The 24,530-nt window shown below is 34.2% G+C and overlaps 1 protein-coding gene across 4 annotated transcripts in view; it reads left to right on the top strand.

The window, feature by feature from the left end:
• Positions 1-24,530, top strand: part of RALGAPA1 (Ral GTPase activating protein catalytic subunit alpha 1) — a 199,743-nt gene that overhangs the window by 77,099 nt on the left and 98,114 nt on the right. For 2 of the 4 annotated variants that reach the window (XM_068991191.1, XM_068991192.1), the window contains exons 14-20: positions 925-1,054; positions 2,712-2,949; positions 4,125-4,286; positions 18,148-18,315; positions 21,414-21,538; positions 22,446-22,662; positions 23,942-24,118. In XM_068991191.1, coding sequence (XP_068847292.1) covers positions 925-1,054; positions 2,712-2,949; positions 4,125-4,286; positions 18,148-18,315; positions 21,414-21,538; positions 22,446-22,662; positions 23,942-24,118 — 1,217 coding nt within the window. Of the gene's footprint in view, positions 1-924; positions 1,055-2,711; positions 2,950-4,124; positions 4,287-10,631; positions 10,773-18,147; positions 19,687-21,413; positions 21,539-22,445; positions 22,663-23,941; positions 24,119-24,530 lie in introns of all 4 variants that reach the window. The other 2 variants (XM_068991190.1, XM_068991189.1) reach the window with 2 other exon arrangements.

Here is a 24,530-nt window from a genome sequence, read left to right as displayed (position 1 = left end):
GAGCTGAATACATATATTTGTTTAGTTAATAAGTTCAGATACTGTTCATTGAGTATACTTTTATATTTAATTCTGCCCTCACTTCCCAGAAAACCATGATACCTACATCTGGGATCTCTTGCTGCCTCTGGCACATTTCTCACATGGACTGTCCCACCTATTGCTGTGCCTGGAATGGGCCTGGAGATAAGCCAAAGAAGAGGAAGTTGTGATAGAGACTTGGGCTATTAGTCTGTTTATATACCCGCCCAAATCCCCTTGTCAGACTATTTTTTTGGCATGTGGTTGAGTCAGTTTTTGAATTACCAGGTGCAAATAAGGTAGTTTTATGGTCTTAATATTAAACATTAAGGAAAGAGAGGCATGGTAAGGATAATAAAATAGGATTGGGTGACTTGCCGTACACATCGAGGATAAAGAGTTGAAAGATGACCAAGCTAGAAAGGACAGAAAGAAGCAATGGAGTAATGATCCTTGCGTTCTCATCAGGCTCATTGTGATCTTTTAGTCTTAAAGTATCATGCAGTTTTTGAAATTGAACCTGGTACAATTCAAGATATGTAGTTTCTCCATGTTGTAAAGATGAATGAGGTAGACAGGCATCAAGGTAGAACTGTATTGTAAAGACAAATAAATGTTCTTCAGACAGGTCCATAAGGTCACTGCTTGATTTGTGGGGTGAGGGGATGGGAGCATTCTCCATATTCTCACCCCTAATTCATCAGCTTTGTACAAATTTTTATTTGATGGAGAGGTATTATGGCTGAAAAATGGCTGGTGTAGATTTGTAAAATGAAAATTTATATTTTAATATATAAGGAATTCTGAAATTTGAAAGATATTTGATATTTGAATTATTGAAAGATAATACCATTTTGCAAACATATGCAAAAAGGAAACATTAACTAATTTTTTTACTTTAAGGGAACAGATGCTGCTTGTGTTGCTCAGAGTCACGGAGTCTGTACTGAAGATGCCATCACAAGCTTTTCTACAGTTCCAGGGGAAAAAAAACATGACTTTGGCAGGTCGACTTGCAGGACCACTTTTCCAGGCAATAAAAATAAATAAATAAATAGATAGATAAATAGGTGGATAGATACGTACTTTTTCTTAAGATTCATTGAGCCCTGAACTTGTTTCCTGGGGAAAAAAGCTTTAAATCAGAAATCATATTAAAGGAGCTTTTGTAGAGCCAAATAAAAGTTGTATATCTAGTAGTATGTTTGCCATACATACAAACTAACAGCCTAGCAGAATAGCTGAAATACCAATCAGGTCTATGAAAAAAGTGTTAAACTGATGACATTTACTTTATCTCTTGTGCGGTACACTTTCGTATGATTGCAAAAAGCTGCCAGAAGGCTTTGTGGTAATGATTTAATTGTTTGCGTTATGAGTTGCCAAGTCTCTGGCATTGTTAGAAAAACAAAACTTCCTTTTAAGTTGTTCTGTAGTTTTAAAAAAAAGTAAATCAAGATTCTTTCCCTCCACAGTATACTGTAAGACTTTATTCTCTTCACATCTTCATTTGAAGTATCAGTAGTAGTTGATGATATAGGAATTACATGTTGTGTTTTCCAACCCAAGGATAGAGTACTGACATTACATGTGTAATAGATTATTTGGAGAACAGAAAGCAAAATAATGTTTTTTTAAAGACAAGACATTAAATATAAACACATGGATAAAATGGCTCCTAATGTCAGGATAAAAACTATCTCAGATCTCATTCTTGGCCATTTAGTGTAGGTTTTCAATTTAATATTTTTTTCCCAGATGGTGCTAGTTTACCTAAAATTCTGTGCTGAGAGTGAATAAGTCTTTCAAATCAGCTACATTTATTATTTAAATTCCTCTTGACTTCATTAGTCTTTTATTCCCCCCATCATTAGAACTAACCCAATGGTGAGTGCTATTGGATGATACAATTTTAGCTTGCTATATGGAGTAATATTTTTGTTCTCTGAATGGAATGGAAAGCGCTAGTTGTTACTGTTTTATGTCATAAACTCTACTTATTTTATCTTTATGTTTAATGTTAAACTTAAGTAAAATTTGAGTTATGCTTTTAAAACATTTATTTTGTGACTATTTCTTAAGTAGGATTTTATCTTCAATAGAATTCTATAAAGTCTCAAGGGTATAGTCTGATCAGTAATTTCTGCCCTTTTATAAATAAGTTGTTTTATCCTGTGATTGAATTTGTACGGAACACCTTTAATTCCACTGGTGTCTTTAAAATCAAATTTAATTTTATCCTTCAAGTTTACATACAAATTTTTAGAAACATGTATCAATAAGTTAAATACATCTCTAATAACTTTTCCTTTTAGAATATTCAAACTGTGTAGTTAGTGATTCCATTCTTTTTTTTGAGAATGTTAGTAGTTAGTTCAGTAACTACTGATTACTTAGTTATTTCAACCTGTAATAATGTGGAGACTTATCTCTTTTTGAACAACATGTACTTAACATATTTCTTTTCAGTTTTGGTAACTTGTCCTAATGTTAGAATTTTGGAAATTGGCAGCTTTTTGAAATTCGGAGTAGATTTTAATAAGTGTATGTGTTACTTTTATAAGTATTATGTACCAAGAAAGGATATCATGGATATTGTGTGATTTAAAGTTCTGCTAGTTTGGGGATAATTTTTTAATAATTCATTTTGAACATATTTCATTATTATTTCTGATTATTTGTCTTTACAGACTCTTATAGTTGCCTGGATTAAAGCAAATCTAAATGTGTACATCTCTCGGGAACTTTGGGATGACTTACTCTCAGTATTGTCATCATTGACCTATTGGGAAGAGTTAGCCACTGAATGGTCGCTGACTATGGAGACACTAACTAAAGTTTTAGCTAGAAATTTGTATAGTTTGGATCTCAGTGATTTACCATTGGATAAGCTGAGTGAACAGAAACAAAAAAAGCACAAAGGGAAAGGTAAGAGTTGTTCACAGAGATGCTTCATATAAATTTGTTTAAATAATTTGCTCTGGGAGTATCAAGCCAGGGAGAGGAGTAAAGGTGAAAGTCATAATTTCTCTTAATTATTCCCTCCTTAATTTACCCTGAAGTTTATAAATTTTCAACAGTGAAACATGTACTTACAACTGTTCTTGAAGAGCCTTAAATTCAGTGGTTGTGTGCGTATCTAATAAAGTAGCTCAGAATCTTAAATATTTTATTTTTAACAACCAAACTGAAAATTTATAAAACACTCTTCCTTTTTATCATACACATATGTTTATTAAAACTTAGAAGGTGATTTCATGTTACTGTATTCAAAACGAAGTACATGAGAAATTCTTTTGAAAGCATTTCCTTAGTTTTAACTAAAAGCAAACATTCCCTGACTATGGATTATATATCTGTCTAATGTTAAAAACCTGGAGAGGGACAGTAACATAGTGATTATATCAAAGAAACATGTCATTATAATACTGGTAATAGTGCCTTATCACTAAAGTCATGTCTGACTCTTGTGATCCCATGGATGTAGTCTGCCAGGCTCCCTCTGTCCGTGGGATTTTTTAGGCAAGAATACTGGAGCAGGTTGCCATTTCCTTTTCCAGGGTATCTTCCTGACCCAGGGATTGAGCCTGGGTCTCCTGCATTGCAGGCAGATTCCCTACCTACTCAGCCACCAGGGAAGACTTTTATAATACTGAGTTTGCTAGGACTTTTTGTTATCAATAATTAGTTGCTATCTAGAGATTACACGAGTCACATTTCATACTTAACAGTCCAGAGTGGTAAGTATGTGACCAAACTACTTTTTCCTGGACTGTTTATTTCCCAAGTGGCTATTATTGGCAGGTAAAGATAAAGTAACTTCCTTCCTACGATGAATTTTGGTTAGTTCATTTTCTATCATTTTTTGCTTGTCCAAATGTTTCACTTCTATATGAAATAAGTGGGTGGCAGAGGATTTATTATCACTCAGTTTTGGAATGTGATTTTTACACAATAAATTTCAAAAAACCCTTTCAGTACACATCATGTTATCTAGTTACTTTATGAGTAAACCTAAGAATCTGAGGCAGAATGGCATACATAATTTGATGCAGTTATTGATGAGGTGACAGTGCACTGAGATTGAACATCTGCATTTCTAGGAGTGGGACATGAATTTCAGAAAGTTTCAGTTGACAAGTCATTTTCTAGAGGATGGAGTCGCGATCAGCCTGGCCAAGCCCCAATGAGGCAGAGAAGTGCAACAACCACTGGTTCCCCAGGCACAGAAAAGGCAAGGAGTATAGTACGGCAAAAAACTGTTGGTATGTACTTTTTAAAATCATGAGAATTGTATGCAGTGATATGTTTATAGTTCTTAGTAACAATATATGCAAACACAGTTTTCATATCAGTTGTTTTTCTGTTGTTAAATGAAAAACTTCTATAGCAAAACTTATTTCAGGAATACTTGGAGTCTGATGACATACTGTGTTATTCCTTTATGCTAGGAAGGTATATCTTACATTACTGTTTTTATGTAGTTTATTTTACCATTGATGTCAATAATTTTAAATTGTTATTTTACAGAATTGAGAAGCAGAACTCTGACTCACTCTACAGAACTCATGTATTAACTGATGTAGTTTCTAATAAACATGAAAAAATAGGGTAGCTTATTTTCAGTGCTACAATTATATAATTATATTGGCTTCACAGACTTCCAGTGAGGAATTTACGTTTTCTGTTTATAGACAGCTGAGGCCAAGGTAGAGTATATTGCTAGGTTCCTTGCTGCGTTTAACAGGTAGGGAGGACATTTCTAGTCTTAGAAATATCCACAGAGGGCAATGATGGAAAGCATTTCTGGATGTGGGATCACTTGGCATATTGTGGACCTAGTTACCGTCTCACTCCTTTCCTCTCAGATTTAAAACCCGGTCTTCATCATAGTAGAAAAAGCACTGCAGTGAAAAGCAAGAGGACTTTGTCCTGATCTCTTTTCACTCTCATCACTAAATAGCTCAATAACCTTGAATAATTTACTGAACTTTCTAGACTTTATTTGTTTCATCTGTGTAGTTGAGATGATAATATCTCATATGCCTGAAACAAAAATTGCTTGAAGTTACTTTAGGCTTTGCAGTCTGATTCTGTGAAAGTGGAATTTTCTGTGGGAATGTATCTATATTTTATAGAATCAATGAAAAACACTTATTTTAAATAAATTTAAAATTCTTGTAGGATATGTCTTCTGTAAAATGAGGTGTTCTAAAGTGTTAAGAATTAGAGTTCTAAAGGAAGAAACAAGTAGAGAATAGGGAAATTAAGGGTTTTAAAAGAATTTAAAATGTTTAGTTTAAAATTGTTCAAAAGAATATTTTCCCTGTTGTTTCCTGCCTGTAAAATAACCATTGTCTGTCAAGCAAGAAGAGTAAGAAATTATACAAGGAAAAAGGATATTGGATAAAAATTAATATAATACTTAGACATTTTGGTATAGAATTATATTTTGAAATTCTTAAGGAACATGTTGATTACATCTGAAATGCCTTTCTTCATTTTATGTTAAGGTCACATGTATAGGAAATATTTCTGTATTGGTGAAGAAGGAATTCTTCTAAGTTTAAAATTTTACTTTATTTTCTTTAAAAATAGAATATTTTTTAAAGGTTATATATATTTTTCTGATTATAGAGGTAATTTATGCTTAATGTGAAAGAAAAGTTTAAGGAAGCACAAAAACATCTTAGGTGTCTAATGAGAAGAAATCATAGCTAACATGATGGCATATTTCTAATCTTTATAAAAGCATATAATGATTAAAATATTCATCTTAAGTGCATGCCTGACTAATTACTTTTTGGTACCTCTGTCAAAATCTTACCTGGCTTGTTCATTGGACTGACCAATCAGAAGTTTAATGCATAATAAATTTTGTTCAGAAAGGTACCTGCATAAAGTTAGAAAATACTAAAAGGGAACACATTTAATTAGGATATCCTTTAAACATATTTTCTTAAGTTTTTAATTTTTTATGTTTTTAGGGAATGTACATAGTTAAAAATTCAAACTGTGATAAAGCATATATGTATTCTAATAAGTCATTCCTGCATCACTGCTCCTTACCCACCCAGGTCACCCCATTAGAGATAACTGCTATTACTAGTTTTTGAGGATTTTTCTAAAACTGTGCATATAGGATAATGTATGCATGGCTTTTAGTCATTCAAATGAAAAATACTTGTACTCACAGTGGAAGCTTTGTTCTAAGCATTGAGGATACATGTGAGAACAAACGTAATAAAGTCCACTGAAGCTGACAGTTCTTCTGTCGGGGAGACCCATAATAAGCAGGTAAACCAAACATCAGGCAGTATTACGTGCTATGAAGAGTAAGATAGGGTAAGGGCAAGAGTGTAAGGATAGAGAAATGGGACTGTTAGGGAGGCCAGTGAAGACCTGTCTAATCATATAAGAACAGAGACCTGAATAAACTGAGAGGAAGCATCTAGGGAAAAATGTTCCAGGCAGAAGGAAAAGAATAAAAGCCCTAGTCTAAGAGTGTGCTTTGTTATTTAAGGAAGAGTAAAGAGGCCAGAGTGAGTGAAGTGTAGAGTAAGAAAGACAGGAGTGCAAGGAGATGAAGTCAAGCTGTAATGATATATCTTAATGATTATTGCATATCAGAAAATGTCGAACACCTTGCACCAGATGTATATTACGTGACAGTACCATAATTTAACTTGTATCCTGAAGATGGACATTCTGTTTATTTCCAGTTTTGTGGTGTTAAAAATGACACAGAATATAGTTATGTATACTTCTGTAACTTGTGCTTGTATGTGGATATGTCTATAGGTTTAGTCTATAGTATTTGAAATTAAATTGCCCTTGAAACAATGAAATACCACTACATATCTATCAGAAGGGTTGAAATCCAGAACATTTATAACACCAAATGCTGACAAGGATATGGAGCAATAGTAACTCTCATTGGTTGTGAGACTTGGTTGTGAGACTGCAAGATGGTACTGCCACTTTGGAAGATGGTTTTGTAGTTTAGAAAAGTAAACATATTCTTACTGTAGAATCAAACTTTCCTTGGCATTTATCCAGGTAAGTTGGGAACATATGTCCGCACAAACATTGGCATGCAAATATCTGTAGCAGCTTTATTCATAAACTTGAAATTTATGCCAAAATTCGGAATCAACCAAGATATTCGTAAATAAGTGAATGATTTAACAAACTGTGGTACATCTATACAGTGGAATATTATTCTTTGAAAAGGTACAGTGAGCTATCAGGACATGGAAAAAAATAGGCAAGAGTTCCGAATGCTATTGCTAAGTGAAAGAAACCAAGCTGAAAATGTTATATACATGGTGATTACAACTAAATGATATTCTGAAGAAGGGAAAACTGAAGAGACAATATGCTGATTGCCAAGGAATGGAAAGCAGGGCAATGAGGAGGGAGAAATAAGTGGAGCACAGAGGGTTTAAATAGAGCAGTGAAACTATTCTGTATGATACAAGAATTGTATATACATGTTATACATTTGTTAGAAACCTGTAGAATGTACAACAAGAGTGATCCCTAATGTAAACTATAGACTTTTGTTAATAACACTATGCTTTGAAGCTTAGAAGCCAGGCAGTAACTTCTCTAGTTATGAAAGTCCTTGATGGCTTCTTCCGTAAAAGCTGTTGTGTCCACATTGAAAATCTGTTGTATAATGTAGCTGCCTTCATTAATGATCTTAGTTAGATCTTCTAGATAGCTCACTGCAACTTCTACTTCACCACTTGCTGCTTCCTGTGTACTTTTATGTTATGAAGGTGGCTTCTTTCCTTAAATCTCATGAACCAGGTAGCTTCAAACTTTCTGCAGCTTCTTCACCTCTCTCAGCCTTCTTAGAATTGAAGTGAGTTAGGGCCTTACTCTGGATTAGGATTTCTCTTAAAGGAATGTTGTGGCTGGTTTGATATTTCCAGATAACTTTCTCCTTCCCAGCAATTAGACTTTGTTGCTTTCTTATCATTTGTCTCTTCAGTCTTAATTTTCTTCAATAATTTTTCCTTCGCATTTACAATTTGATTGTTGGGAGCAAGCATTCTAGCTCTTGGTCTATATTGACTGTTTACATGTCCTCCTCACTAAACTTAATCGTTTCTGTTTATAGCATTTGATTTACAGTGAGAGATGTGCGACACTTCCTTTCACTTGAACACTTAAGAGACCATTGTAGGGTAATTCATTGAAGTTGGGCCAGTTTCAGTGGCTTTACAGAGATTCTATGATATAAGCTTTAAATGAGTAAATCCACCAAAATCTCTGTAGCTAATTCATTGTTAGTTATTTTCTATAGTGTAGATTGCACAGCTGTGAGGCACTAAACAGATTTCCAGGTAAACATAAAGATAGTAGCAGATGGAGGCATGTCTTTTTGAAGAATTCATTCAGGATCATAGCACACAAACTTATATCATAGTGATTATGGGGAAAGTTCCAAGGGAAATGCCCAAGCTCTTGCTTCAAGTTGGTGGTAGAAAAGAAAGAATAGAAGGAATTGTTATTTCTAAGAAATTACCTAACCCAAGGGAAAACATCAAGAAAGCTTGTAATTCATCTGTGGAATTGAGAATTTGACTCAGTTTGGTTCTAAAAGAAATATCTCTTTCTAATCACGTCTGATTATCACTGTAGATGGTATTTACCTTTTGTGTTGATAAGCAGCACTTTAGGTTTTACCTTTGTGTTTATGTCTTTGTTCTAACAAGTTCTAAGGAATGATTATCTTGAAGTCAACATAACTTTTTATTTCAAATTGGATCATAAAATTGACCACTTTCACAAGAGGGAGAGGAAGCCAGCAGAAAAACATGAGTAGGTTCAGACTCTGACATTTTGTATATGGTTTCCATTTTAAAATACGCTTAACCTTTAATATAATACATGGGAAGTCATACACTGAAGGCACGTTGTTGCCTTTTCTTAATATATTCCAGCTTTCCACATTTTGCTACACATAAACTTATAAAAAAGCTACTCTTAAAGAATCTGTTATTTTGCCAGCATTAATAAATTTGGGGAATAGGGACTTAGATTATTCTTTTCCAGTGATAAACTGTATGACATACAATCTAGTTTTTGGTTAGTAATTTTTTTTGGTTTTCTCTTTTATATGTTCACAATGAAAACTAGTTTTTTTCAAATAATTTTGCTGTGCTATCCAAATATAGGTACTCAGTAAAGATTTGTTGAGCTCATATGTGCCAGGCACTGGAGATAAGAAGATACAGTTTTTGCCTTTTAAAAACTGGGAGGCATATAAAACATACAGTCCACTAAAAATAGATTGTAAGCTTTGTAAAAAAGAGGAATTCTTGTTTGTTTTGGTAACTGCTGTATTGCTAGTAAATTAACTATGTAGGGAAGTCTTAAAGCTTCACAGATGAGATGACATTTTATATATGAAGGAGTGTCAAGAAGAAAAGAAGACCATATATATTATGAACTCATAAGGCCATGTTGTGAAAGAGCATGGAATTTTCAAGAAATGGTATAAAATTCTGTGTGGCAGTAGCATGGAATAACAGTAGGAGGAGATGAAGTTTCAGTGGATATTGCGGTCAGATTGCAAAGGCCCTGATACACTTAAGGGGTTTAGGCATTGGGGAACCAGGAAAACCTAAAATTTTTGAAATGATGGTAACATTCAAATTTATATGTATATGTGTATTATGTCACCATTACACTGGATTTTATGCAATCTTGTTTCTTTTAACATATTTATACCTTCATTTATTCAAGAATCTCTATGTGTTAAAAAGTACTTGAGAGATAAACTTGACTATTAATTTGTTTCTGAGAGTGTCAAAATTTGTCTTTAATTTTGCAAACTGGTTACTTTTCTTTTAAGAAATTGCCGAATACAACTAAATAGAAATGAAGACAATTTTTAATCTTTTAAGTTTTTATAGAATATAGTTAAGATTAAACAACTTGATTCTTCATGCTGATTCCAAATGCTATTTTCTATAAATATTTTTACTTAAAATTTTAAAATTTAGATACTGATTTAATTAAGCATTCTTCTTCTGTCAAGAACAGATACTAACCATGAGATTCAATCCTTTAGATTATGAATTACATACAATTCTCTAAAAAAGACCTGTGAGTAACTTTGAAACTTTATTAGGGAAAAGTATGAAAGTAGGAATTTGCTCTTGGAATTCAGCTTCATTAAGAAGAGTGGCTCAGAAAAATGCCCAAATATGGTACCCAAAATCTCTTGAAACTATTGATATGGGTTCTTTTCAGTGTTTCTGTTCAATGAACTTTTCAGTCTTTATTTTTAAGAACATAGCGCTGATTAAAGTGTATGCTGTTTTTAATGCTGTACCATTATAATTGCTAATAATGAAAAATAAATCATTTTCCTGCTTTACACCAAAAAATTTACATTTGAAATGTCATGTGTGTTCTCTGATTTCTTTTCTTACAGCTTGCCAGTATTTGCCGTGCTGAAATGTTTTAATTTAAGATTTCCTTCCTTTGTATCTTTTAGTTTTCTCTGTTGCTGCTTTTTCTATGACACAAGCCTTTCATTATAGTCACTCTTCTTTTTTCCTTCCCCACTTCTTTCTTTTCCTTTTTTAAAGCCATGAGAAGCCGATCCATTGGTGAATGTGCTCTGCCATCGGCCTATATACGCAGTGCTAAAAGTGCTCCTGTTCTGATCCATACTTCCAAACCCTTCTTGCCTGATATTGTTCTCACTCCCCTTTCTGATGAGCTTTCAGGTAGTGCCACCTCTGCTAATTTCTGCACCACCTTTTTCACTTTTTAATCCTTCTGCTTTCAAATTTTGCTTAATCAAATAAACTCTTCAAAGTTAATTTCTTTGGGGGAGGTGTGGGAAATTTGGAAAGTGGTTGAGAAATCAACATTTTGAGTTATTTGAACTCTAATGCTATCCTTGCAGTTCATTCTGGAAGTGCTAAGTTTAGTGCTGTGCCAATGACCAATGTTTGGGGTTGTAAATGGCCGGGGGTTTTTTTTCTGTTCATGTCTGATTTTTTTTTCTTCTCAGGTGGTCAGGTGAAGTAGTAATGTATATTTATCATTTCATTTATAATGTCATAATTTGACTGAATATATGGTAAATATTAAATAGTGCATTCTCCATCATCTGTAGTAATGAAATTTAAGCTAGGGGAGTCAAGTATGTAATCGAAAAGTTGCTTTGGAATAAATCTTTGTATTCGATTATAATAGTGTATAGAATTCTAATAACTAGTTTTTAAACCAAATAACAAAACCATTCTGTGAAGCCCCAATTTCTAAGGAGCCTCAGAACCTTTCCTCAGAAAGTGATTGACTTTCCACTTCTGCCTCAGGTCCTTTATCTACAGTACTGGGATGATCTCCTTTTTAATAAGGCATAATTAACATAATAAAATGCATAGTTCCTAGGTTCATTTCAATTAGATTTGAGAATTGTACATCCCTCATCATCTTTCACCCCAAACAAAAAATAGAATATTTCCATTACTGCCAAAATTCCCTAGTGACACTTTCAAGTCAGTCTCTCTCTCTCGCACACGCACACGCACACATACAGTGTCATTTCTACCACCTTAGCTTAGTTTTTTCTTAAAAAAATTTTTTTTCTGTATGACTAGAATCATATAGTGCCTTGTCTTTTAGACAGAAGCAAGTTTGTTTTTAATAAACACTTGGTACTTGAACAATCCAAGGGTGAAGGTTGCTGTCCTTCCACATTATCCAAAATCCATGTATATATAACTTTACAATGAGCCCTCCACTTCTGTGATTTCACATGGGCAGATTTGATCAACCACACATAGTGTAGTCCTGTAGTACAAATTTATTTGTAAAAACCCACAAATAAGTGGACCCACACAGCTTAAGGGCTTTCCTGGTGGCTTAGTGGTAAAGAATCCGCCTGCAGGAGAGGCAGGAGAATCAGTGGTAAAGAATCAGTGCAGGAGAGGCAGGTTCAATCTCTGGGTTGGGAAGATCCCCTGGAGAAGGAAATGGCAACCCACTCCAGTAATCTTGCCTGGGAAATCCCTGGACAGAGGAGCCTGACGGACTATATTCCATGGGGTCGCAAAAGAGTCGGATACAGCTTAGCAACTGAGCAGCAGCACAGTTCAGAGCCCTGTTCAAGAGTCAGCTGTACTTATTATGCAAAACGTGCTGGCTTAAAGAAAGTTACTTGTGCCTTCTTGGGTGCTTTCCTATTGTTTTCTTAGGAGTGTTTCCTTCATATTGTGACTTTTGGTGAGGTTACTGATTTTTATTTTTTAACAACCTATCTTTGTATCCTTTTAGTTCCTAATGAACTGTAGGCTTATGCGAGAGAAGGTGCATTTTTATTAATAATGTTATTTCAGGTTCATGAAGGTCCCTTCCACCATCCCTAATCCTGGTAAGATTAGAGATTTTTCCCAAACCAAGAGGAGGTACATAAGTAAAAGCTAAAAAGGAAAGTGAAGTATGTTTTTCATAGTTTAATCTGTCCCGCTGATGTAAGCGGGCTTAGTTGAACTCATAATAAATATTTTCTGGGTGCATCATCTTAAGAACAAGAGTTGAAGTTTCTATAACTGCTTCACCAGTAAGACAGTGAAACTACCCATAGACAATCACTCTAGCTTTTGGTTAGAAGTATAATTTTCCAGAAAAATATTTATCTGATACTCTTGAATACTTATATGGCAAAAAGACAACTCCTTTTAGTTCTTTGATATTTGTTTGTTTAACATGCTATGATTTCTTTCTAAGAATGAACTGTCAGTTCTCAGTGTACCCTATTGTCATCTAGCCCTTTTTTCTCCTCCAGTATTCTGGGTTAGATGACTATTCAGTCTACATTGCTGTAAATGTGATTCTATATGGTATAACTATATATAGACAGACTAAACTAATTGAGTCGCTGAATATCCTTGGAGAGTTTTTCTTAAGCGCCAGGAACTATTTCAGCAGCATTGACACAATCAGTGACATGAGTTCTTAACATCGAACTCATCTGAGGTTGAACAAATGTTTCTTCCCAGACTTGTGTCTGTCTCTGGTTTTGACATAATATCCTGGGGGTTTCAGGAGATCTTACTTTATTTTTTTAAAGCTCTGCAGGTAGTGCTGGTGTCCGTGCAGGCACGTTTTCCCTGTCGTGTCTCCTGTACCACCCGGTTGCACTTTTACATATATGGTAGCCCAGTCTAGCAGTCTTTATTTTCCTAAAAAAAGAAAGAGAAATCAGAAATCTCAGTAATTTTTCTTATGTAAATTAGCTTTCACTGCCAAAAATAATACTTTCATGATAGAAGGCATGTAAAAGAACAGCATGGTAGGCAATTGACTTTTGCAACTGTTCTTGCTATTTTCTAATCAAGTACTGTCTTGGTCTGAAATTGTTTACAGGCCCACTTTCTTCCCAGTTAGTTCTCAAAACTGCTAATTTGTTTTCCACATTTGATGCTGTTAAATTCTAGGCTGTCTAAGCCATGTTACATAGACTGCTAAGGTTATTAGCAGTACTTCATTATTTGAATTGAGGACTGCAGAGCAAAATGTTCTTGATCTTTCAGCTTTTACTTTCTGAGTATCAGGAGAAAGAAGATGGTATGTCTCATGCCCCATCTTGTTCCTAAGATCTGCCTCATCAGGAGAAGAATTCCCTATCTAATCAAGTAGGCCCTTCTTTGCACAATCAAGGAATTTATTCCTTCTCACCAATATGTGATAGTAATTTTCTAACAATTTTTGTGCCTAGAACCAGCAGATTCTAATGTAATGCTAAGTGACACTAGAATTTTTTTCACTGAAATAATTTGTGTTAATTCTTTTAAAAATACATCTCAAGAAAAATTTGAAGCTAACTTAAACACAGTATTATTTAATATGTTTGCAAACAAATACTAAATCTGTATAATTTTCTTATAAAAAATATATTGGTCATTTATCTATTTCCAGAATTTGAGTCAAGGAAACAACATTAAAAGGGTAAGAGTAGATGATAGTTTAGTATTTTAAATTTTAGTAGTCTAAAATTAATTATTTTGGCTTGGCTAGTTGCTTTTCAGTCTTTTCATACGATTTTAATTACCTACAAAATGAACATCTACTCTTAAAAAGATGTAGAGTTTTTGCTAGCCTCTACTAATAATAAGGTACATTTTCACTATAGCCCAAATAGGGGAAAAAAATTTTTTTTAATTATATAAAGAACACTGTCTTTTCCTTCAGTAATTCCAAAAAAGCCTTGAGCCTCTAAATAACATCAGTTTCTATGTATATTAATATAAATGATTTTATGAATTCAAGAGCTGTAAAAATATTGCCACCCATAGCTACTGTTTGTGATTAACTAGGAATAGAATTTAGCCTTGGTAAAAGGGATTTGGGTACTTTTTTCTGTACCTCATTTTAGAAATTATTAAAATTTTCCAGTAGTATCTTAGTATTATAAATTAAGTTTTTCCCCTTGAGAAACTACCTTGATATTTTACTAGTTAGCAGCTTCTAGTTTTTAATATAAAAGATGCTTCCCTTCTACCAGTATTTATTGAGCCCCTACTATGTGACAAGAGCTATTTCAGACAGTGGGGATATGGTCATGTTAATACAAAAAAAGAAAATCCTGAAAAATGGTACATTTCAGTGAAAAGAGTAATTTTTTTTTTTTACATGTTACAAGCTAATATTGCACTTTCATTTACAGCTTATCTTTTCAAAATATCAAAGAAAACTTTTTTTTGAAACACAACATTCAGAAAAAAACTATGATTTAATCCAGAGATGATCTCCAACGCTTTAATGGTAAAACATTAAGCAAATCCAGAGATGAAACTTGACGTTTCAAATACTTCATAGGCTCTATAGGAAGCATTTCTTCAATGTTCACTTATTTTTTTAAGTTTATTAAAAAAATTTTTTCGTGTTTGTTCAGTCATTGGTTAGTGATTCTTTACATTGGGCTAATTTAATTAAACACTTGTTCAAGGTAAAATGTAAGAGAGTAATTAAATAGTTTTAAAGGCCGTGTCTGTTTTAACCTGTTATTACCATTATTTTCATCAATCCAATACAAAGTTTATCCGTTGTGTTTTTCTATATAGTTTACTAATATTTGTAGTTGACCTAAGTTTTGATTCCTAAGAGTCTTAGCTTTATAGACATAAATTACTGTGCTGATTTATAATATTACTAGTAATTTTTAATTATTTCATGAATATATATTATTCAGGAGGTAAGAACCTGGGCTAATTTTTGCCTTCCTTCAAATCCCAGCTCTCCACCTTCTAGCTGTGTATCCTTAGGCAAGTCTTAGAGTTTCTTCATGTGTAAAATGGGGATAATACACCTAATTCATGAGGCTATTGTGAAGATTAAATGAGTTAATATACGTAAGATGCTTAGAACAGTGCATGTAGGAAGGACTATACAGTTGGTCCTTCATATCCAAGGTTGGTTGAATACAAGTAAACCTGTTGGTTTGGAGAGCCAACTTATTTATTGTACTTGGCCATTTTATATAAGAAACTTGAGTGTCTGTGGATTTTAGTTTCCACGGGGGCTCCTGGACACCAGTCCCCAATGAATACAGGACAGCTGTGTATGATTGAGCTGTCATTTAGACATTATCTTCAATAAGGTTCAGGTTTATTTCTTTAAACTTTAAGCCTTGTTAGAGTCAGTTTTGCCTGATTTCAAGTGCTGATTTTGATTTCCTCTCGGCAGTTACTTTCTTCTTTGATTTTATGCGATTAGTATTAGTGTTATATGCCTGGGTAAGAACTGTATTTTAAAACTTAAAACTTTCAGAAAGCTTTTTTGTTGAAACTTAGATTTACTAACAGTACATTATTGTTATAAAAATATTTTCATTTTCTTCAAAGCCCTTGCCCTCTTAGACTTGAACATTTTTTATATATTAATATGTACTATCAAAAGTTTAGGGAAAAAACAAGCTGAAATAATGGCTAAATTTCCTAACATGCAACATGAAGACTGGATTTGGGAGGAAATGCCTAAAAACAGAACTTCACAGTAATCTTTATTGGTTTCTTTAGAATGGAAAAAGTATGAGATTATCAATAAAGGAAACTAAACATTAACACTAATATTCAACTTTTTCCCTGAAGTTCATATATTTTCTAGTCTCATAGCATTAGATTTTAATAAGGTTTTAATATCTTGATGTTAAATTTGCAGCTAAAAAAATTCCAACTATAAAACTCTTATTAATTTTTATAGAAAAGTTATATAATCTATATTCTCTGCTGAGTCCTTTTAGAATATTTTGTGGGAAGAAACTGGAGTGCATGGTGAATATAATCTCTTGGCAGAGGTTCTTATGACCTATTATGGGACACAAACCAAAAATACTTCACATTTGTCAAGATGCACAAATATGCATTACTTATCTGCTACAGTATTACAATATTTGCATTAAGTTTCTGCAGAAATGCTTTGTTTTTCATTTAGAATTTGTAAGAAAAGTGTATGAAGAAGAAAGCTAACATTTTTTAAAAGTATTCTCAACTTAATGATAAAGAGTTGTTTCAATTTTAGGAGATACTTTATATTTGACATGTATTGGGAGTCTCAGTGTATATCTTCAGGAATATAGTACAGTTTTAGTATATCACAAACTGCTCTTGATTTGAATTTAGTATAAGGTGACTCCTTTTGGATCTCATACAAAGAAAGTGATATCAGTGAAATAGCAGAGGTACCAGCCTCTCTTCATCCCTCACATAGATCCTGAGAATATTTTGAATTACTGTCTCCATTTTATAAATGAGAAAACTTACTTCTCAGAGTCTGGAGTAAGAAAACCTAAGTTTTAGATCTTGCACCACCTCAATAAATATATCTCTGATCTTGGACAAGTAAGTGTTTTCTCTGGATCTAAATCTTCTTGTTTTCATCAGTTATAGTTCTGTTACTTTTAATCTATGCATTACAAGCCTAATGAGTACCAATATCAGACTTTTTGACTCTTTGTCCCTTTTTCATGGTATTTTTCTGAATGTGTCTTAGTAAAATGCCAAGATGTTTTTGTAGACATGACATTTTATCAGTAGTAAACGTTTTAATTTGTATATATCTCTACAATTAAAATAGTATTTCATATTGTGATTTTCAATTTTATACATATTTTTGAAAATTTATCATATAATTAGCACTTCAGGCACTAAAAACAATACAATGACATGGAACACTAAGCCTGCTTCTCAGACTTGAGAAGTGGTTTCCTCTCTTTAGGACACAGTTTGTTCAGTAGGACAGTTAAATAATCTATAAAGTCCATTTTGACTCTCAAATCTGTAATTTTAAAAAGAAATATAAGAAGCTGTAGGTGCAGTTTTTAGGGTTCAGTGGTTACCTAATGGAGCGGGCCAGTGTTTGGCAGAAGAGATTGCTTCCTAGTCGATTAATGCTGTTGTGTCAGAAATGAAAAAGTATAATTTTTTTTAGCAGTGTATTGATTTTATTTGATAGGGTAAATAGATTTTGCAGGGTAGGGGTAAATAGATTTTAATAGTGTAATAAAGTAAAATACCTCAGTAGAACAGATAACTAGTTTCCTGACAAAGAGAACTTTAGGAAGAGGGTGGAGATTTCCAAGTGTAATAAGTGGTCAGATAAACAAAATTTGAAGAAAAGGTGATGTTTCTTGCCTGGTAAGGAAGGAAACAGGAATTTATGAGACCCTATGAGTTTCTGTAGTGGGATACTAAGATGAGCTTTTTTGTGTTAAGATCTACTTTTTTCTGCCTGAAACTTTATTAGGAAAAATTGAATAACAAGTTTGAATTGCTTGATTTATTGGCACAGCTCTATCTTTAACTGCACTTCCAAATGTTTCATCACCTCACTGTTTGTTCTATGCATGTTAACATTTTAAAATGTATTCTGGTAGTTTTCTAATTCATTTATACTACATGCTCTATTGGCTTGTGCCCATCATTATTTACAAACAAATGTGTAGATTTTCTTTCATTGAGCTTTTAAAAAAAACTCAAAATTTTTTATTTTTAAGCATATGCTTAGAAAATGGTTGAAATTAATACTTTTTTTGTATTTGTATAGTTTCTACTCTATAAGTTTTCTTTCTATCTTTCTCTTTTTTTGTAACAGATATTGATGATGCTCAAATACTTCCTCGTCCAACTAGAGTCAGACATTTTTCACAAAGTGAAGACACTGGAAATGAAGTTTTTGGTGCTTTGAGTGAGGAGCAGCCATTGCCTCGAAGTAGCAGCACTTCTGACATCTTGGAACCATTCACTGTTGAACGAGCCAAAGGTGCAGTTCCTGTCATTGACAGTTCATCCCGTCATGCACCAAGCTTGCAGAGTTCCACAGAGGCTTCTTCAATAACTAGATCCACTGAGAGCCACATCACTGATACTCATAGTAGAGAGTCTTCTCTGGAAGTTGGTGATAGCATATATGACCATCTCTGTCACTTAATAGATCCAGTAGAACTTGCAGATTCAGCTTTTGAACAAATCCAGTACATTGACCTTGAAGGAGATGATGATCTTCTTTCCTCCCTGAAAGAATATTTTAAGGAAACCCAAGAAAGTCACAGTAAAAACGAGTTAGATAAAGATGCAGCTTTGCAGGACGTGATCTCTGTTGCAGTAAATAAGGATGAAAGATCATCCTCAGATAAATTAGAGTACATAGACCAGGAAAATAAATCAGAAAATACTACCTCTTTTGTTGGAACTCCTGAAAACATACAAGTTCAAAAAGAACCAAACTCCACTGTCTTCACAAATATTAGTGCACCCAACCAGTTAGACAGCTTTACGAAAACAAAAACTTCTGAAAAATGTAAACAACTAAACAATGACAAACAGTCATCGGAACCTAGTTCAGGTAGCCCTTGTGATAAAGAAAAGAGAAAACATCTGTATAGACAAACAGCCACAGAATTAGATGCCTGTATAGATACCACACTAGCTGAAAAGGTTAAGGGTGTGCAAATTAATGAAAAAATCACTGTCCCACATGTTTTGCATGCCAAGAAAACTACACTAAAAGCACCTGTTAACCGTAGAATGCCTCATGTTACAAGCACTAGCAAGCTTTCTCCAACTAAAAGGAGCTTGTCTGAAACAGTAACTCACAGAGCCAAAATCATGAAAATTGCTACTAAAAAGCGAAATAGTGTTCATGTTACTTTTAGACCTTCTACTGAGTCAGTTCAGTTTTATAATCCTCTGGAAAACAAAGAGGCTCCATGGAAGATGAGACTGCGGAAGCTCAGTGGCTTTAGTGGTAGTAATAGCAACATCAGCAACCCCCACACCAGCTCCAGCAGTGCTGCAGAGCTAGTAAAACCTGGTGTGTACAGGCCTCTAGATACAATTAGTGCAGCATCAGCAAGCAGTGAAACAATTAAGGAAACGACAGAGATTCCCACCGCCATATTACAAAAAGAAGGAATTGCAACTAATCAGTTAGGTAGTCGTAGTACTATTAAGTCAAGTCACGAGGCAGGACTACCGCAGGGCTCCCTGGGTGGCGTTTATAAAACTGTTGTCCATGCTCTTTCGAAGCCGAAGGCAAATGTTTCCCCACAGAGGCAGAACAGAATGCCACCAGAGGCTCCACTGAGGGATCTGTACAGTCATGTAATGGGCTATTTTGGAAGGAAAGCTGCAGGTGAGCACTAACTGTGCAGAGCGCAAAAGGAGAAGACAGCACCAGTTTGGCTTAATGCAACTGAAGCAAGCTATAAGCAATCAAAAAGCTTTGGGATGGTCACTGCTTTCTCTCTGTTTGGTTATGCATGCGCCTTTCCCCAGCTGTATTTTTCCCAGCATAAAATGTTTATTTAAATTACTAATTTCCCTTATAAAGCATTTAGTTAAACCTCTTTGCTGCTGAACAGATAGAGAAGAGGGGATACAGGAAAATTTAATGACCTTCCAAAGACTATCTAAATCAAATGTTTTTAGTGTTTACTACATGAACTTGAAATTAAGTTTACTGAGGAGTTGGAATACTTTCTCCCTTGCTCCCCCAATAGTTTACATTTAAAAGGATCCCAGCTCTTAATAATTGGTTTCATTTATTTTTACTGCTGATTTATTTAGTTTTATTTTTTCTTGTAGAAAATTATTTTGACGTTATTTAACATAATGGAAATCAGGGTCCTACAATGAACACCAACATTTTTAGTTAATTGTTATTGAAGAGGAAATTATGTCTTAAAGCTCAAGGTGTGCTTAGTTACTTTCATGTACTCCATTTCCAAATAAGCTGTAGGCTTTTTAGTTTTGCATTCATTTGTATAGAATGCAAGTCATATCCTTAAAACACTTATTATTTTTTCTGAGATTTTAGATGTACATAAAGGTTTCATGATAGCCAATCATGATTTAGATATGGAACCTCTATGGACAGATTACAGAAAGCAAGATTATGGTAACTGTTTTCTCTTATCTTGATTCAAATTTAAAATAACTGTACAGTTATAGAAAATTAACTTTCAGCAGTAAGGTAGGTTTTGATTTCGTTTGTTTAACATGGTTTTGTTAGCATGATTAACAGAACGCTGCATCTTGCACTGAGCCATTAATGCCACTTGAGGGCAGTATTTGACAGCTTAGCAAAGCCTGGCCAAGTAGTATAAAGATAATGGTATTTCACAGTGAGTTCCTGACCAGTATATTTTCTTAACCTGAAATGCTTAGAAGTTCATTAGGAATATTAACAGTGTTGATTTCCTTTGGTTGTGGAGAAATCTCCTTTTCAATGGCATAATAATGAAATAAGTAAATATCTTACTTTCTGTCAGTTTCCCAAGTTTTTAAACGTCTGTGTTAATGTAAATCATAGTATAGTCTTAAAAAATTCATAATAACTATTGTTTTTTTTTAAAAGAACCTTTGTGAAAATCTTTTTTCTTCAAACAATAAAATTAGATTTTGTAGTGAACGGAAACAATATTATGTCAAGATCATAGAATTTCAACTTATTAATAACTTAAAATTCAGGGCATATATTCCTTGTAAATATTCTTTGGGGAAGATGGATTTCTAAATTATTAAAGCTCCAAATAGAAGCATAGAGACAGGAAGAAAGAAAAATATACCAGTTTCTTTATAGACAATATTAACCTAACTCCCAACTAGTGCTTATCTATAAGCTTTCTTGCTGTTTAAGGTTGTACTGAAGATTGACTAACATCTGCTTAGTTAAATAAAGTAAATACCAATTTACTAATTCTTAAAATTAAATCTAAAAGGAGAAAAATTACTCTTAGATGCATGTCTGGCAAATAATTGATATGGCATAGGTAATTTGTTGTGGCTGTCGTTTGTTTTAAATTTAGGAAATGTAGTTAAGTCTTTACTCACTATATATAGTTGTTTATTTGCTTTTAGTCAATAAAGAGGACATGAGCACAAAACTGCCTCCTCTTAATAGTGATATTGGCAGCAGCAATGCTAATGTTCCTGATCTGATGGATGAGTTTATAGCAGAACGACTTCGAAGTGGTAATGCCTCAGTAAGTGTTATTTTATTTATTTGTTTTTAGAGAGGAGGGTAGAAATACTAAAAGACACATACCTTTTACATATATACGTGTGTGATACATATGTGAATAATTTTATTCCAATCAGCCTTCACCCCAAATTTAGGCCTTTTTTTAAAATTAAGATTTTTAAATTATGTTTTTATAATATTCTTTATCCAAAGACATAAAACAAGCAGGCTTTTAGTTTTGACCAGAGCGAAAGACTGGTGTACCTGTTTGCTAGCTCTTTGTTTTTCATCTTCGCTCTTAGGGTGCTCTATGCCTGCTGCCAGCCCTCAGTAGGAAAGGTAACAGTAGAGGTCTTCTGGCTCAATTCCCCCAATTTTAAATATAAATATATGTGAAATTATATAGATAAACATATGTGGAGTTGCTTTTTCACTTGGATTTCCGCTGCCTTCAAAGTCTGCAGCTCCATTTCATTTTCCTTTCTCCTTAAATTTGTCCTTATTTTGGCTGCACTGCAGTTTGCAGGATCTTAGTTCGCCAACCAGGGATGGAATCTGGGCCACCTGGAGTGGAAACCTGAAGTCCTAACCACTGGACCACCAGGGAATTTCCTCTTCCATTGGCCTCTGTTTTTCCGTTTGAATTTCTTAACTTAATATTCACTCCATGGATCCTTTTAGGTCTTCAGAGTCTCAGGCCCAGCACCGTTTATGATATTTGACTCTTTGATTTAGGCAGACGAACAGTGCTTCAGGCTCTGGCTCCATACAGTTAACGTAGACTCTTCAGTTAGTGTCCCCCTGCCCCCCCCCCCATTTCATGCCCTAAATTTCAGTATTTATTGTGATGATTATCTTGGAAATTAAAGATTTCAGATGCTTAGTGAGAATTAAAAACAATTTTTTTAATGGTAAAATTTTTCTTTTAGACTATGACACGAAGAGGAAGTAGTCCAGGTAGCCTCGAAATTCCCAAAGACCTCCCTGATATTCTAAATAAGCAAAACCAAATGCGTCCTATTGATGACCCAGGTGTACCCTCAGAATGGACTTCTCCTGCCAGTGCAGGGAGCAGTGATCTTATCAGCTCAGATAGTCATTCGGATTCTTTCAGCGCTTTCCAGTATGATGGCCGAAAATTTGACAGCAAGTATCTTTTTACTGCTTGAGCAATATGGTTTTTTGTTAACTTGTTTTCTGTTCGAGACTGACTTAAGGATTATATAACCATCACCTTCCTCCCTAATGTTGCTTCCTATATATGTATTTTGATTTCATTTTCAGTGAAACTGTAAGGATTTTGGGGGGAGTCACTTCAAGTTGAGACTACTTTGTTTTGCCAACTAAAGGCATTAAAAAAAAAAACAAAAACACTTTTCTTTCATAAAACAAATGGTATCTTAAGACCAGAAACATAGAAGAGGGAAAAATTAGGATGGAGTTGGTGTTAGAATAAGGGACAGTCATGCTTAGGAGAGGGACTATTTCGTGCAGTCATTTTGGGGGACCACTGTCTAGTCATGGGGGCTTCCCTGGTGTCTCAGACAGGACAAAAATCCTTCTACAATGCAGGAGACCTGGGTTCGATCCCTGGGTCTAGAAGATCTGGAGAAAAGAATGGCCACCCACTCTAGTATTTTTGCCTGGAGAATCCCCTGGACAGAAGAGCCAGGTGGGCTCTAGTCCCTGGGGTCGCCAAAAGTCAGACACGACTGAGTGACTAACACTTAACATCTAGTTACGGGCAAGGCTTCAGTATGTTCAGTACAGTCACATTCAATGTTACATTACCCAGAACCTTACTTGAATAATCATTTCATGTTAAAGTGACATCCGTGATGTTACTTGGTGCTGTATTACTACCACATAGCTTTTCTGCTGTAATCTGTATTACACTTGGTAGTCAGTGAAGGATACCAACATTTAAAAGGAGAGTCAAAATCTTGGGAACTGAGTTTATGAAGAGCTGGGAGATTCATTGGAGAATTATATTTCTTGCCCTCATGGATTATATACTACTATAATCTTGGACTGGAAGCGAGTTTTAAGAGAAAAATTACTTTTACCACATATGTGCCATTTTTATGATACATATCTCTGTTCTGGAGATTCTAAAACTTGAAAAGCAGTTAACCAGATTTCCATCTACCAGAAAACATGGATAAGAATAGTGATGATTGTGTTTCTGCCTTTTTATCATTATTTTTGTTAATAATCGGCTCTGAAGATCTTTAAAATTTTGTTTCTAATTATAAACTTCAAAGTGTTAACATTGTTTACACTTGCCTGAATGGTATGTAAATATGAAGTAGATTTAGGGGGGATGTTCATATTTAATTATTTTGATAAAGTAGCTCGTCTCTTTTGTAAATATTTTTGTTGTGTAATCAGAACCTCTGTTCACTAGCATGTCTTCTTCCTGTAGATTTTGGTTTTGGAGCTGATACTGGGAATGCATCCTCTGCTGAGATGGATTCAGGTTCTGGCCATTATCAGAGTGCCGAAGAGCAAGAGGTGGCTAGTCTAACCACACTACACATTGACTCAGAAACAAGCAGTCTTAATCAACAAGCTTTCTGTACTGAAGTTGCAACGGTTACTGGTAAAGTTACTCAAGGGAATGTATTCCTTAAATGCATTTTTTAAGCCACCAAAGAACTTTTGCAGGCTTTTATTTGATAGACTTTATTTATTACTTACTACTATTTAAGTGTTATTTTTTTCCCACTCATCCTTATGTAACAATGGAGAGAGAAGAAAAAACATTATTATAAGAATCACTTGACCTGGAGTCCACATGGATAAGCTTTGGGGAATTCTAGGAACTCCTAATATCATATGCAAAATTTTATGGATGTTTGCACCAGAGCATTTCCTGCAGCAATTTTGAAATAAATAACCGAAAAATGTTAAGGGGCACTGCACTTTATCTTTTCCGTTGATTTTCAGAATTAGCCTAGATTTTTGTAGATTTCTTTGGTAAAATATTATTGAAAAGATAAACCACACTGACA

This window comes from Capricornis sumatraensis, chromosome 19 (genome assembly GCF_032405125.1).
Source record: "Capricornis sumatraensis isolate serow.1 chromosome 19, serow.2, whole genome shotgun sequence".
Lineage (NCBI taxonomy): Eukaryota > Metazoa > Chordata > Mammalia > Artiodactyla > Bovidae > Capricornis > Capricornis sumatraensis.
This window is presented reverse-complemented; position numbering and strand designations above follow the sequence as displayed.